Below are 15114 nucleotides of genomic sequence, written 5' to 3'. Positions count from 1 at the left end.
CTACCATTGTAAAATGAAACTAATACTAACACAAATAAATAATGCTCAGTGAAAGAAGGTACTTAACCTTCACATGGTGAGCCTCAGGAAGTCAAACTAAATATTATATGAGCTATTGTATTTTCTATTCATTTTTTATGTGGTTTGCAGTTTTTTTGCAACCCTGTTACCAAAACTTACATTCAACAGAACAACTTCTTTTGTGTTCCACAGTTTAAAACAAAAGTCTTAGATGTATAAAAAGACATGAGGGTGAGTAAATGATTTCATTTTTGGATAAACTGTCCATTTAAATATAGCTTCCTTTCATGTTAAAGTTTGCATTTTAAGTGTGTAAAATAAGTGTATAAGTGTTATAAGTGTATAACATTTCTAATAATTCTCACAGCAGTACACATTGGATTTGTGCCTTTCTTCATGCTATGAAAAAGTCAAGAGACAACTTTGTTGAATGTGCATATTGATTTCCACAGTTTTAGAGGACTTGATGACCTACAAGGTATCTTTTATTGATTTCCTGGGTGGCATTTGTACTGTGACTCTTTTCACTAGCTAGAAATGTCACTGTTCATTACAACACTGCTACCTTTATAAACCACACTGTTTACACACAATAAAAAATATATATAATACAGTGAGATGAGTAGCTACAGTGATCTGTTTTATTTTCCAAACATGATTAGTGTACTAAACATTTTTTAGGCATCATTGCAAATCCCATCAACTTTCTAGAAACCACAAACATAGTATTATACAACGCTTTACATGATTTTACATGTTATATTTATTTGGTGACTAAGATTTTCACACTCTGGACGGTGACATATGACAACACAGTAGGATCCTCAAAAGTGATAATTAAAAGACTTCTATATTTTGATAGACGGCTCAGCAGGCACACATTTTTTACTTGAAAATAGTCTATGGATTATACAGAGGACAAAGCTGTGATATTGTATGATTTTAGAAAGCTGTGATAGATTTTAAAATGAATGCTGCACATATATTTATTTTTTCATTAAAAGACGCAGTTGCATCACATGCAGAGCATAACTGATATTAATTTAAGGTTTAAGACATTATAAACAATTAAAATGATATACAACAGAAAAGAAAAACATTATAAAGACATTTGAATGTTCCTGAGCACAGTACATACATTGCAATTATATAAGGAACTGTTCACCACAAAATTCAAATTAGCTGAAAATGTACTCATGGATTTATCTTGGACTTACTTGGATTTATCACTGCATCACCTGATCCTCTGCAGTGAATGGGTGCCGTCAGAATGAGAGCTCAAACAACTGATAAAAACATCACAATAATCCACAGTAATACACACGACTGCAGTCCGTCAATTAATATCTTATAAAAAAGCTGTGTGTTTGTAAAAAAACAAATCCATCATTAAGACATTTTTAACTTTAAACAAGTACTCTATTAAAGGGATAGTTCACCCCAAAAAATGAAAATTAGCCCATGAATTACTCACCCTCAAGGCATCCTAGTTGTAATTTTAAGCAAATTTTCATTTTTGGGTGAACTATTACTGGTGCTTTAATCTCTGAATATAAATCAATTGTATATTTGTTATGACATGTTTATTATTTTGTTGTCCTTGATGAATATCCCAAGATCTTCATCATCAAATAAACGGATGTCTTGTGTATCTGTGTTTTTTTATTAATAACAATCTTGAATCAATAACAGCACACAAACCATACAACACTTTCTACAGTACAGTCTGATGAGCCTATACAATCCACAAAGACTGATTATATAACATTTTGGGCTGATTTCATAGGACAGGTCTTCTGGATAGCATCGGATGAGTTTTTCACCTTTCTTCCATCCGTCTTTAGGCTATATTAGAACTAAAGGCCTATATGTGGCGGATGAAATAGGATTTAAACACCTAAATGTTCACCATGCGCTCACTGTGATAGACCCTGCTGGTAATCAGCCTAGATCTGAGATCAGTCATTCAAAGCATTCCAGCCTGAGGAAACAGACTGCACCTTCAGGTGAATGTGTCCTGGGTTCGGTATGATTCATCACCTCCTCTGGTACACCGAAGCCTCACTGTCCAAATCACTCTATTTGTCTAAAACACCACAGTGCTGTGGTCTCCTCCCTGAGCGGTCTGACCGGTTGATATGACTCTCAGCACATCCCTGACCTGAAGACATTTGGACTGATTTCCCTGTTTTATTTTCCACATGGCTGTCTCTTTCTGATATGCGAACCTGCGGTACGGAGAGGATCGCTCTGCGTCTTTTCCACTGTGAGATAAAGTGCTTGGCTGATGAACCAAATCTATCGCCCTGGCTTGCACCCATGCTCCTGCCCGGACTCATCATGAATATTCCGCACTAAGAGTCCAATATGGAACATAACCCAAACACATTTGATATCGCAAAGACCAGGTAGACACTCAGATTTCTTATTTGGTTATTTTGAAACTCTTTAGACTTTCTGTATGACAGTGAGCGGGTTCTAGGGGGTATCTGGAAAAATGCAGATTTTGCTTTGTTCAAGTCACCGTGAAATTGGACATTTCATATCTTTTATTGAATTATTACGCGGTTTGTTATAGTTTATCTGTGTACATCATAATTTTTTTTTTATTCAAAAACATTAACTTCCCCTCCTCCTCCTCACAACACCATCTCTTCTTTGACGATATGTGCTCTGACTCAATGGTGGACAATTATTTCTTCCCTCCAGCATCCTGTCACTCATATGAGATCACAGCAATCAGCAAACAACAATCCAGTTAATTCCAGATGGACATAATCAATATAGAGTGGTGTAGGTGTGACGTCAAAACTGCTGATTCCTTCAAGATTTTCCTGTATGGGCTTTTATAGTGGGGTTTTTCAATTTATGAGTAAAATAAAGCCTGTGGTAAACATAGCTTGAAAATACTTTGACCATTTGTTCTACAAAATAAACTACACACACTCACTCTCTAAACTGTCTTATCTAGCTGCTTAATAGAAACATATGTTTTCAAATTTAAACATGACTGCTTCAAAAAAAAAAAAATATCGGTTTATTTTCGGTATATACTTCACAATAGATAAGACTATTTGACCAAATGAAAATTTGCTGAAAATGTATTCACCCTGAGTCCTTACATCCCTTGCTTACCAGTGGATCCTCTGCAGTGAATGGGTGCCATGACTGGTTTTGTGGTCCAGGGTCACATATATATATATATATAGAGAGAGAGAGAGAGATTTAAAAAAAAAACCTTGCAAATACATCTCTTCTCTGATGACGTGATCACTGGCACGAAGGCAGGAATACAACTTCTTCCCTCCTGTCACCAGATCGCAGCAATTAGCAAACAACAACAATCTAATGATTCAATCAATTCCTGATCGATAAAATCAGTTCCCGCCCATACATTTTTCTTCTCATTAGAGAAGCCATTTCACTCAGATCTACACCACAATAAACAGAAAGAATAACAGAAATTATAATAAAAAATACTATTAATTCATTCATTCGTTTGTTTGTAATTAATGGCATAACACATTCAGGAAATAATTTTTATTAAAAAAAACTAAACAGTATGTGCAATGTTATTATGTGTGCATGAATTTATGCAACAGCTTTGTTTCACTTACATTACATTTTTTTCTTCCATAAAGTAAAATAAAATGCCTAATGGCTAAATCACTGCAATTAGAGGCATAATAATAATCGTAAATAATATCCAGTACAATATGAATTTAAAAACACACATTTTTTTAGTGTGGCATCAATAAAGAGTGGCAAAACCCCCCCCTGAAAAATGTCTAAATTAATTTAAAAACACAAACATTTCTAGTTTGGCATCCATAAAGGGTGGCAAAAAAGCTGAAAAAAATATCTAAAGGGCTGAAGTAAAAACTGAAAGTGACATAACATGCCTCATGCTCTTACAATGCATACGTTAACATTACACAACCAGGCCATCATCATTACATAAGGACACTAATTCAAACTGTTTACACAACATCCAGAGTACTTCAAAGCACATTTACACCCAAAAAGCATCAGCTCAGTTTAAAGACAATGAGCAAACCATGTTTTACATGCTTAAGTAAATATAATTGGTGTTTTCTTTGCATACGTTAATTGCATTCAGCTCGAGTCGTATATGGCTGACTCATTACATTCAGTGCGGCTCCAGCTGTTTCTGGTGTAATTAATGCAAACTCTCTCAGACCCTTTAAGGACTCTCCATGTGGAGCGAGCAGAGGTTTTGAAGGACTAGCTCGCGGATCGCCTTTCCTGCATGCTAATGCATCCAGAGCATGCACTTGTTGACTTGAAAGAAAAAGAGGGCATACGCTAAAGAGGTAAACATGATCAATCCAATAAATGACCCCCGACTGGAGAGCAAGAGCCGCTCTAGCCAAGTAATCTCAGACAACAAAAACCCAAGTGGTCCCAACGGTACCATCACTGTCTGACATGTCTGTAATACACGTCTTTCGCTCCACTGCAAGTGTTGAAGATATTAGGGTGGGCACTGAGGGACCTCTGACAACACCCCCCCCCCAGCGAAAACAGTCAAGCTGAAGGACTAAATCAATGTGAGAGATGCTGCAGACATATTGTGCAAATAATTTCTGGCTCATGCAGCTTTCATACAAGATAGGAAGAATCATATGAGATATGACAAATGATAATCTCCTGATTTAAAAGACAGAAAAAGCATGCAATGTAAAGAAACCCTGTTTATCTGTATATAAAGATTCTGGTTTGTCTTCTAAAAACCCTTTATAAGCATGACTGTGCTCTTTTAACGAATCAGGCTTTCTCCTCCTCTCTGAATATAATGTGGTTCAGCTTGATAAGCTCTAATAGGGGCATGTAATTAGACTCTTTGCATAGAGGCTGTCTCTGCACAAAGAGCACCACCGCATTTTATTAACTTGACAGTTTAACTTTAAGGGTAGAAACCCCCCCCCAGCATCTCAGAGTAAGGCTCAAATTAGCCCAACAGCAGTAAACACAATTACCCACTTTAAAACAATACTGACACTAATTAGGCCACCAATGAATTACTTTAAAGTTCATGCTTTATCTCAAATAACACCGAAGCGCTTAGGAAAAAAATAAGATAGCGACCTGACAAAATATTCGTAAATTAAATTTGTTTAGAAAAATAATATAAATATATGTATGTCTTTATCTGTGTTTGTTTACATTATTAAGTATATTTAATATCCACTATCATTTCAGACTATAAAGATACTGAAAAAATAATAATTCAACCCACATGACAAGACTGTGCTGATCTGAGAATTTAATAACTTTTAATCTATCTATCTATCTACTGTATATGTATGTACGTATGCATGTGTATGTATGTATATACAAATCTGACACTCGTGAAAACGCACTCCAGAAAAATATGAAAATGTTTTGCATTCAGCATAAATACATTTGACTGAAAAATTAGCAGGAATTAAAATGAATAAATTATAGATGAAGGGAAAAAACGTATAAAAGTTTGACAAAGTCATATGTGATTTGAAGCAGATGTCTACAATGAATGAATGAATGAATGAATGAATAAAAAAACACTGACACCCTCCTCTTGCATATTTCATATAATAAGCTACATTAATAATAGACTTTTCATTTCAGATAACACTTTTTCATAAACACTTTAATATAAGGTATGAAATATTATCTTGCATTCAAAGTCTCAAACCTTGTCAAGTCATATTATGTGATGGCTTGCACACCAAATGTGAATTTACTGTATAAAATTAAATAAAATAAAATAAAATAAACAACCTTGACACCCTTTCCCATAATACATAAATAATATATCTCACACTTCTAATAATACAGTTCAATAATTAACTGAACATATAATAAGTAATATATTATTGCTATAGAGTATATATCATGATTTGTTGTCCAACAACTGTGAATTTACGTATTTATATTGGCACTGGGATTTATTTATATTATTTCAATAAATAAATAAATCCCAGTCCAGACGTCCTCCTCCCTCTTGTTATCCTTTCAGAGTCTTTTCCCATAATGCAACAGTCAACAAAGGAAGAGGGAGAGAAACGGACTGTAGCCAAAGTGGCTAGCTAGCACAAAAAAAGAGGAAGAGAGAAATGGGGCTGTCATGAAACTTTAAGGAATGTTTCTCTCATCAAACGGGCAAATACAGCTGAGGAAAAAACAGCCTCGGCTCTTCACGTGCATGAGATGATGACAGACCACGAGCAGTGGGTGTTTATGTAGTTAAGTAGCTCTTGTTCGTGCGAGGGAGCTGTTACTGGATTAGCTTAGCAGCTAGCAGTCTATTATTAGCACGGTAATGCTAAATGCAACCCTCGTCGTCAGACACGTTCGACCCAGATCCATCTTTCTGAAGCAGGAAAGGGGGATTAAACTCTATTTAAAGTGGTAAGTGGACATAATTTGTTGTATGTACGTTAATATTTACACTCTCTATTTGTGTCGGACATGATGAAGGTCCCATAGCCTGCTAGCTAAGTCAGCTCATTTCAGGCCTGTTCATTTTGTGAGACAAAGTTACAGAGTTTGAGCTGACTGTCCAAACTTAAAAATATATTATAATTGATTAATATTTACATTTTTTTTAGTCCTGTGTTGCTTTATGGTTATTGAGTTAGATACTGTCGTATCATATTCAAGCTAAATGTGTTTATATAAAGGCCTGTGACAGTTCTGCAGTAAACTGCTCTTTTTGAGGAACACCATGAACGATTATAAGTAAGTAAATGCATTCAAAGCAATACTTTTTGGTTTTAAATTTTGTGAAGGACGTGTTTGTAAACTGATCTATTGGTTTTATGTTAACACATTATTTATAACCGCCGGGTTAGCCTTCGAGATTGCACCTCGTGTTGATTTGAGCATAGTAAAATAAAAACAATAAACATCAAATGTCAGATCTGACAGTTTTGTAATATTATATATAATATTTTAAACCCGTTTCAATAATATATTATGTTACACATGTTTGAAATGTTAACTTGGACTCAATTAAATATGTAAATGTGTGAAAAGTGCAAAACGGTAGTAAACAAGTACTAATTGTGTTTTTGTGAATATAAGCATTATTAATAAATGTGATTTGTGGAATTGGCATTGCAAACTGGATACATTAAAAACTAGCTAATGATTATGTAGTTAAATGTAGGTATTTGTAGCTTTGTTTGGTTCTCATGGTCATGGAAATTCTACAATTATCAGATAATATTGAAATCAATTTTCTGTTTTTTTAAGAAGGAAAGAAACTGAAAATATAAATATGGGAAATAAAAAGGAAGTAAACACTAACCAACAGTGCACACAATAATCTGGTACGGGAGTCACATTACTCAAATAAAGGCAAGGCAATGCTAATTTTACATACAATACACAGTGAATATGACATAAATATGACAGCAGGAAACTGGATATATCTCAGCATAGTGTAAAGTTGCTCACTCTAACAAGTCAAGTGTCAGCCGATCTCTTCTGTCCACGTTTAATTCACACAGTGTAGTTCGCACAAACAAACTGTCACACACAGAGAAACATACATTTTTATACACAATGTAATACACTCTTTAGCTGGATTTAACAAAATTTGCAGGGTTTATGGACCTAATGCAGATTTTCTGAATGTCAGCAGTTTTAAAAAATATGCCAAAAAGCATTGTAGCATTTGCTTGTGACCTAATGAAGATGGAAAATTGGAATCTTGTGCATCTGCACTTTGGCTGTGGTCAAAATACAAGTCCCACTCTTGACACTTATCAGCCACACAGAAAATAAAAATAAAAATCCAAATACTGGCTAATATATCAGATGACTTGAAAAGTCATGATAAATCAAAACGAGTAAGAACTCTTGTTTGTTGTTTTTTTGTTGTTGGTTATTTCACTTTTTATATGATGTCTTATCTCACATTTTGCAGATGATGAAGGCTTTGGCGTTCACATGATTGACATTTCCCAGTCACATGGCCAGACTCAGTTAGCATCCTTTGGTCAGCAGATAGGACCGTCCCATGCCCTCACCTGACTGGGTGTACAAGGATGAAGAAGATCAGTCTGAAGACGATCAGAAAGTCACTTAACATAAAGGACAAAGAAGATGGGGATTTCGTCATGCTCCAGCAGCCATCATTAGCGGCCGAGTTCACCAAGGATGACTCTCTCTTCGGAGGCTGTTACACCAAAGGGCTGGTAGGTTGCGATCTTAATGGGGAGGATGAGAAGGGTCATAAGAACCGATCGAAGAGCGAAAGTCTTATGGGCACTCTAAAGAGGAGACTGTCTACCAAACAGAAAGCGAAAGTCAAAGGAGGCTCCACCACGGTGGGCTCTGGAGATGATGACGACACCTTCTCTTCCTCGTCGGTCCCGATAAGCTTTAATGAAGTCAAAGCCCAGCGGCCCTTAAGATCCTCGTCCCTCCGAAGCCATCATTACAGCCCTTCTCCGTGGCCTTTCCGGCCAGTCGTCTCTGAAGAGGCTTGCATCAAGATGGAGGTGAAAGTCAAAGCTATGGTCCACTCCCCCAATCCCAGTCCCTCCCTCAATGGCATCAGAAAGGAGTTCCATGACATCCAATTAGAAGGTTTGTTCCAGGATCAGAGCGAGTCTCTGAAGGACATGGATACTCAGAGTGGCAACTTGCATTTGAACATTGAGGATCACGTGCCTATTGGACTCACACCTCAGGACTACATCCAGTACACAATGCCTTTAGATGAGGGAATGTACCCAGATTCGTCCCAGTCCTTCTGCTTGGATGGTCCCTCGCCAATGGAAGTGGTCGATCAGGTCGAATCTAGCTCGTCGCACGTGGATCAGGGCCCGAATGACCATGATCTCATGCCATCGGACATTCTCATGGAGCAGGCGGTGAACGGACACCATCCTGGTACTCCGGCGATGGTCCTTTCCAACTCCAGAGCCGACACACCTTTATTTTCTCCCTCCCTGTCACCTCTTTCCAACAACAATATTCCAATGACCCTCTCCGGGTTCAGTGGTGCAGACTCTCATGTTGTCGAGAGAGTGAGGCACCACCTGAACTTTGACCCCAATTCCGCTCCCGGTGTTAGCAGGGTGTACGATTCTTTCCAAAGCAGCGGACCCATGGTTGTAACAAGCCTTACGGAGGAACTTAAAAAGCTGGCCAAGCAGGGTTGGTACTGGGGACCTATAACTCGATGGGAGGCTGAGGAGAAGCTTATCAACCTTCCAGGCGGCTCTTTTTTGGTGAGGGACAGTTCAGACGATCGCTATCTCCTCAGCCTGAGCTTTCGGTCACAGGGAAAGACGCTTCACACCAGGATCGAACATTCGAATGGCAGATTCAGCTTTTACGAGCAGCCAGACATAGAAGGTCACACTTCCATCGTAGATCTCATCGAGCACTCTATAAAAGACTCTGAAAACGGCGCGTTCTGTTACTCCAGATCCCGTCTGCCGGGGTCTGCCACGTACCCCGTTCGCTTGATCAATTCCGTCTCTCGGTTCATGCAAGTACGTTCCCTGCAATATCTTTGCCGCTTTGTCATCCGACAGTACACGCGGATAGATTTGATTCAGAAACTGCCTTTACCAAACAAAATGAAAGATTATTTGCAGGAGAAGCACTACTGAATGGACTTTAGTGGGATATGGTAGTAAATTGCACTTTTTGTTGAATGGCGCGTTCTTAAAACAGTTTACATATATGGAGGTCAGGTGATCAGTTGCGTAGGTTGACTATCCGATCTTCCCACACATATATGCGGTTAATTTGTTGTTGCTCAGATTCAGTGTTTTACATTTTGCAGGTCTTTTCGGAGCAACGCGGTAAGTCTAGAAACCATTTAGGATTGGGATGCCATGCCTAATACACATTCATATTGATTATATGAATATGTTTTGCAGTAATGCTGATACTCTTATCAAAGCTTGGATTTGAGGATTGGATGTTGCATTAATGTGCTTCATTCATCAATAGTTTTGCTGTAGTGTAAAGGTGTGGTCACATTTGCGAAATTTCGTGAGCAAAAGAGGTCTATTTTCAGTAGTGAAGCACGGCTAACATCGAAACCACTTTCAAACAAGCATCTTTCTGCTGGTCAATGAGGCGAATATGTTGCGAAATCTGCGTGAGGAAATCTTTCACAATTCCCAATCGTGTCGATTCCTATTGAAATGACTGGGTTTTAAAATTCACCGAACAATGATGAATGTGATCGCACCTTTACAGCGAATTTGCTTTTCTCTGGAAATATGATGTCAGCCATGTTTTTGGCAGGTTTTGATAGTTTTCCTTCAACAAATCGGTACTTTAATGAAACTTGCGAATATGCTGGATGACTGGAATACAGTTATCACGTCGAATGCGTCAAAGTTCGACAGACAACTTTTGTAAGAGAATAAGTATTTATTTAGGATTAATGTTCTACATTTATTAGAGGTTAACAGTAAAACATTTATTCGTCCATTAGATTTTGTAGATCTGTGCAACAACAAATTCGGTTCAGTCAGGTATGAGAAGGCCACAAAAGAAAGGACTGTGAATCACATCCAAAATGTTATAGAAGAATACATGCAGAATGCCACGAATCTGTGATGTTATACAAAAAGGGAGCAGGTTGAGAACAAAAGAGGTTTTGTTTTTTATTTATGTTGTAGGCTATAGTGTGGTTCATACAGTATTCTGTTCTGTCTAAATCATTTTGGGCTCATGTACATTAAGCAAAGGTTTATTATGGTTCATGAACATCTTATTTGTCTTGTATAAACACCATTTTAAGTATTTCATATTCTAGCGCTGGAATGATTGCCGTCACTCTTTGTTGTCGCTCTGGTTGAGAGAAGAAAATAATGCTAGGAATTGGTGACAACCTACCCAAAACCTAAAAGCACAGTTTTATATTCGCTTGTTTATACTTGAACCATGAGCAAACTTTCAATTAATCTGCAAGTATCCCAAAGGAATTATGCATTCATAAGTTCTTGAGTGAATATGGGAGATTTTTTTGCCCTTTGCCGAACGACAGAAGGCTTTCCTCACCCTCTGTCCTCCATAATAGCAGCATGTCAGCCTGTCAATATTTCATAAACTCTGCTTCAAGCCAAAAATGTTGCATTCAGACATTTGAGAATTTATACACTGTTGTCCGTTTTGTTTTTCCCACACCACCTATCCTCTTTCCGGTCACCTGAAAGGGAATTATCTGTTGCTTTTCTTTTGTTTAACAGGGCTTCAGATAGGAAAAATTGGATGCTCGTCTTTTGTGAGAGTTGGTGGTTTTTGCGCATTACTTAAATGATGCTGGGATAAATATGTCATGAAATGGTTCAGTCGGCGCTGCTTGGCTTTGGATTACATTGGGATAATCAGCAAACAGGGGAGCTTGTAAATGTCTCTTTAGCTGGCATATTGAATGTGTGTGAATCAGAGCCCCAAAACCTAAAAGCACAGTTTTATATTCGCTTGTTTATACTTGAACCATGAGCAAACTTTCAATTAATCTGCAAGTATCCCAAAGGAATTATGCATTCATAAGTTCTTGAGTGAATATGGGAGATTTTTTTGCCCTTTGCCGAACGACAGAAGGCTTTCCTCACCCTCTGTCCTCCATAATAGCAGCATGTCAGCCTGTCAATATTTCATAAACTCTGCTTCAAGCCAAAAATGTTGCATTCAGACATTTGAGAATTTATACACTGTTGTCCGTTTTGTTTTTCCCACACCACCTATCCTCTTTCCGGTCACCTGAAAGGGAATTATCTGTTGCTTTTCTTTTGTTTAACAGGGCTTCAGATAGGAAAAATTGGATGCTCGTCTTTTGTGAGAGTTGGTGGTTTTTGCGCATTACTTAAATGATGCTGGGATAAATATGTCATGAAATGGTTCAGTCGGCGCTGCTTGGCTTTGGATTACATTGGGATAATCAGCAAACGGGAGCTTGTAAATGTCTCTTTAGCTGGCATATTGAATGTTTGTGAATCAGAGCCAGAACTTTCTATTTGCGGTTTCGCACCACACATGGTCTAAGGCTTTTAAGGGCCTTTAAAAAAAAGTGCCAACTGCCGTTCACAGAAACCGGTGAACAATGCCGCGGAAAGTATTCGTGAGACACCTTGGGGAGACTTTGAAGGTTAGCTGTCAAATAAACACAGTTTGCCATCTTATATATTCATTAGTGAAAACATAACCCATAGAGTTCATTCCTTCAGTGAAAAATGTGTTTGTTTTACGTAATGCATACGAGGGAACAGTTTGAGACGGGAATTGCTCCTTAACACACCCGGAAACTTAATTGAAATGCTGTATCTATGTGTGTTTTGGTAAAGAATATGATGTTCATGTTTATTTGCTGTATTTGAGTGTGCAAAGCTGCCATTTTTCTAATGAAATGAAGGGTTGTTGGATGTCAGAATCACCTAAATTGTGTGTTTGCGAGTGTGGTTGAGGAAGCAACAAAAAGAGGAATGTTTTAGGCAAGGCACAAGATTTTCAATTCGTTGAAAACACGTTTACCAGAATGTGGAAGTTGACTAATGCAAAAAATAAATGTGAACTGAAGTGACCGCAATGTACATTGAATTTCCTTTAGTTCTTTTATTTTTATAGATAAACACTGAAAATGTTCAGTGCGTGTGAGCATGTGTTTAAAAAAGAAGCAAAGTTGCCGGGACTCCTTCATGTTCAATATCATTTTCATGACCTTGTATGTATGCCGTTAGATGTTGCTTGTTCAGATTGCTGAAGTATTTTGAACCGATGACAGCGGAGCACTTAACAAGCTTCACTGAAATATCTATTTTTCTGATCCATGTTCTGTTGTCCTTGTGCTGCGAATGAAGGCGAATGTTTACATGATGTATTTAGTACAGATTAGTTTCTCTTTGTTTATATCTCTTGGTACAATTTTACAAACGTATTTCTTTAATGTGTTATACACATTTGTGCTGCTTTACGATTATGATTGCCTTTTTAATTACAAAACGGGGGAGATAGAATGTCACCTAGATATGTATTCACAATGACTTTGGTATACTCTTGAGAAAGTCAGATGCAAAAATTGTAGTCAACGTTTTTAGTTCGTGATGATAATGCTCTGAATTCAGTCCTTTTTGTCCAAAAGGGTCTGCTCACTCCAGTTTACACGGTCAGTTTTCCAAAGTCAGTTCCTGTTTGTTGTTAATTTGAATTAATGAAAGTACCGATAGTGTTTTCTTGCACATTTGGATACAGTTAAAACATTTTTGTATCTGCTGGTATAAATTATGAATAAAACATTATTCAAAGCTTTGTTCTGTACTGTCTTTCATTCATTCATTCTTTCTTTCTTTAGGTAATTAACACTAATTCATTTCAATATTTATTTAGATATTTGTGCATTTAGATGTTTATGTAGATATTGAGATACTTATGTAAATGTTTATTTACTTATGTATTTAATTAGATACTTTAAATGTTTAGTTATTTAGATATGATTATGATATGTAGATATTTAGGTACTTAAACAGGTATTTATTTTTATTGAGATATGAAGAGATTTGTTTAGATGTTTATTTTTTTTTTTAGGTATTTCAGATATGTAGATTGCCATATTTATGTAGATGTTCATTTACTTATGTAGGTATTTAGATATTTAAGATGTTTAGTTATTTAGATATGTAGATATTTATGTTGATATTTAGATATGTAGATATTTAGGTATTTAAACAGGTATTTAGATATTTATTCAGATATGAAGATATTTATTTATATGTTGGTTGTTTTTTATTTATGTAGATATTTATAGATACTTAGAAGTTTATTTAGAAATGTAGATATTTAGATATTGGATATGTAGATACAAATGTAGATGTTAATTCACTTATGTTGGTATTTATTTAGATATTTTAGATGTTTAGTTATTTAGATATGTAGATATTTAGATACTTAAGCAGGCATTTGTTTAGATATTTATTCAGATATGAAGTTATTTATTTAGATGTTTGTTTTGTTTTTTAGGTATTTCAGATATTTATATGTAGATATTAATTTAGATACTTGTGTAGAGATTTAGATATGTAGGTATTTAGAAATATGTGTATTTAGATACTTAAGTAGATTGGAGATGTACATTTACAGTATTTAGATGTTTATTTATATTTATTTATTTGTATGTTTAATTCTCAATATGGTTGACAATTGCTTTTGGATTTTTTCCCCTCAACTTTTGTCAGACATACAGCATTTGGGGTGTTTTTGTACTGTTTGGGTTCCTAATGGCAAAAATACAGACTAGACTTACAGTTCTTGTCTTTAGACTCTAAAGGAATGACAACATTTTTTTTTCTTTTTCTGGGTGCAAGATGTTTTATTCATGGTAAGGTGGTGATAAGTTGTCACACTAGGATGCCACCCTCATGAAATAGCACGTCCTTTTAAATGTGCTGAACTGAGTGAGTCAAACTTTCAGCGTGAAAAGAAGAGTAGGTTTGTTTTGATATACAGCTATATTCAGTTCTGTTTTGGGATATAATTGGTGTTATGGATCCGTCATATTGTGTTTTCAAAGCCTCCGTCTGTTATCCACCCGTTGTTTAGGTAAGAACTTCTTCCACGTTGTTCAATACATATTTCCCTACTTTTGGGTCAATTTTTTTTACTGAGTTCAAAAATTGATTTAAAGGGGGTACAATGCTGTTTCATGCATTCAGAGTTGTTTACACTGTTAAAGAGTTGGATTCTCATGCTAAGCATGGACAAAGTTTCAAAAAACAATTTGGACGTATGACGGAGTATTTCTGTGCCAAAAATCTTACTTCCGGGTTAGAACACGTTTCGGAGAGTTTTTTTTCGATCGTGGTTCTTCATGACGTAGCCGAGGGTAGAACTCCTTATATGGGCATTTCTCTCGGAAGAACGCGCCCGCGCACGCATCGACCTGCTCTCGCCCATCAACGAGCTTCATCCGGCGGCAGCGCTGCACGGGACTTGCTCGGGAAGAATGTCTCCAAAGAAGTGTGTTTTTGGTTGTAAGGGAAAGAACTTGGTTCAGCTTCCTAAAGAACCCAGCGTTATGTAAACAGTGGATACAGTTTGTTTTTCCGGGGCAGCAAC

General features: G+C 36.7%; 1 protein-coding gene across 1 annotated transcript; it reads left to right on the top strand.

Annotated features, from left to right (window-relative positions):
- Positions 1-6080: 6080 nt before the first annotated feature.
- On the top strand, positions 6081-9674 carry socs6a (suppressor of cytokine signaling 6a). Its single transcript, XM_016537255.1, has 2 exons — positions 6081-6435; positions 7958-9674. Exon 2 carries the CDS (start codon positions 8079-8081, stop codon positions 9654-9656), a length of 1578 nt encoding a protein of 525 aa, XP_016392741.1. The 5' UTR covers positions 6081-6435; positions 7958-8078; the 3' UTR covers positions 9657-9674.
- The last annotated feature ends 5440 nt before the right edge of the window (positions 9675-15114 follow it).

Source organism: Sinocyclocheilus rhinocerous, unplaced genomic scaffold (genome assembly GCF_001515625.1).
Source record: "Sinocyclocheilus rhinocerous isolate Xijiao unplaced genomic scaffold, SAMN03320098_v1.1 scaffold1328, whole genome shotgun sequence".
Classification (NCBI taxonomy): domain Eukaryota; kingdom Metazoa; phylum Chordata; class Actinopteri; order Cypriniformes; family Cyprinidae; genus Sinocyclocheilus; species Sinocyclocheilus rhinocerous.
The sequence above is the reverse complement of the archived record's forward strand: the minus strand, read 5'-3'. Positions and strand labels throughout refer to the sequence as shown.

What these genes read in the sequence shown, in the direction of transcription:
- socs6a (XM_016537255.1), top strand. Translation starts at nt 8,079, where the DNA reads ATGAAGAAGATCAGTCTGAAGACGATCAGAAAGTCACTTAACATAAAG.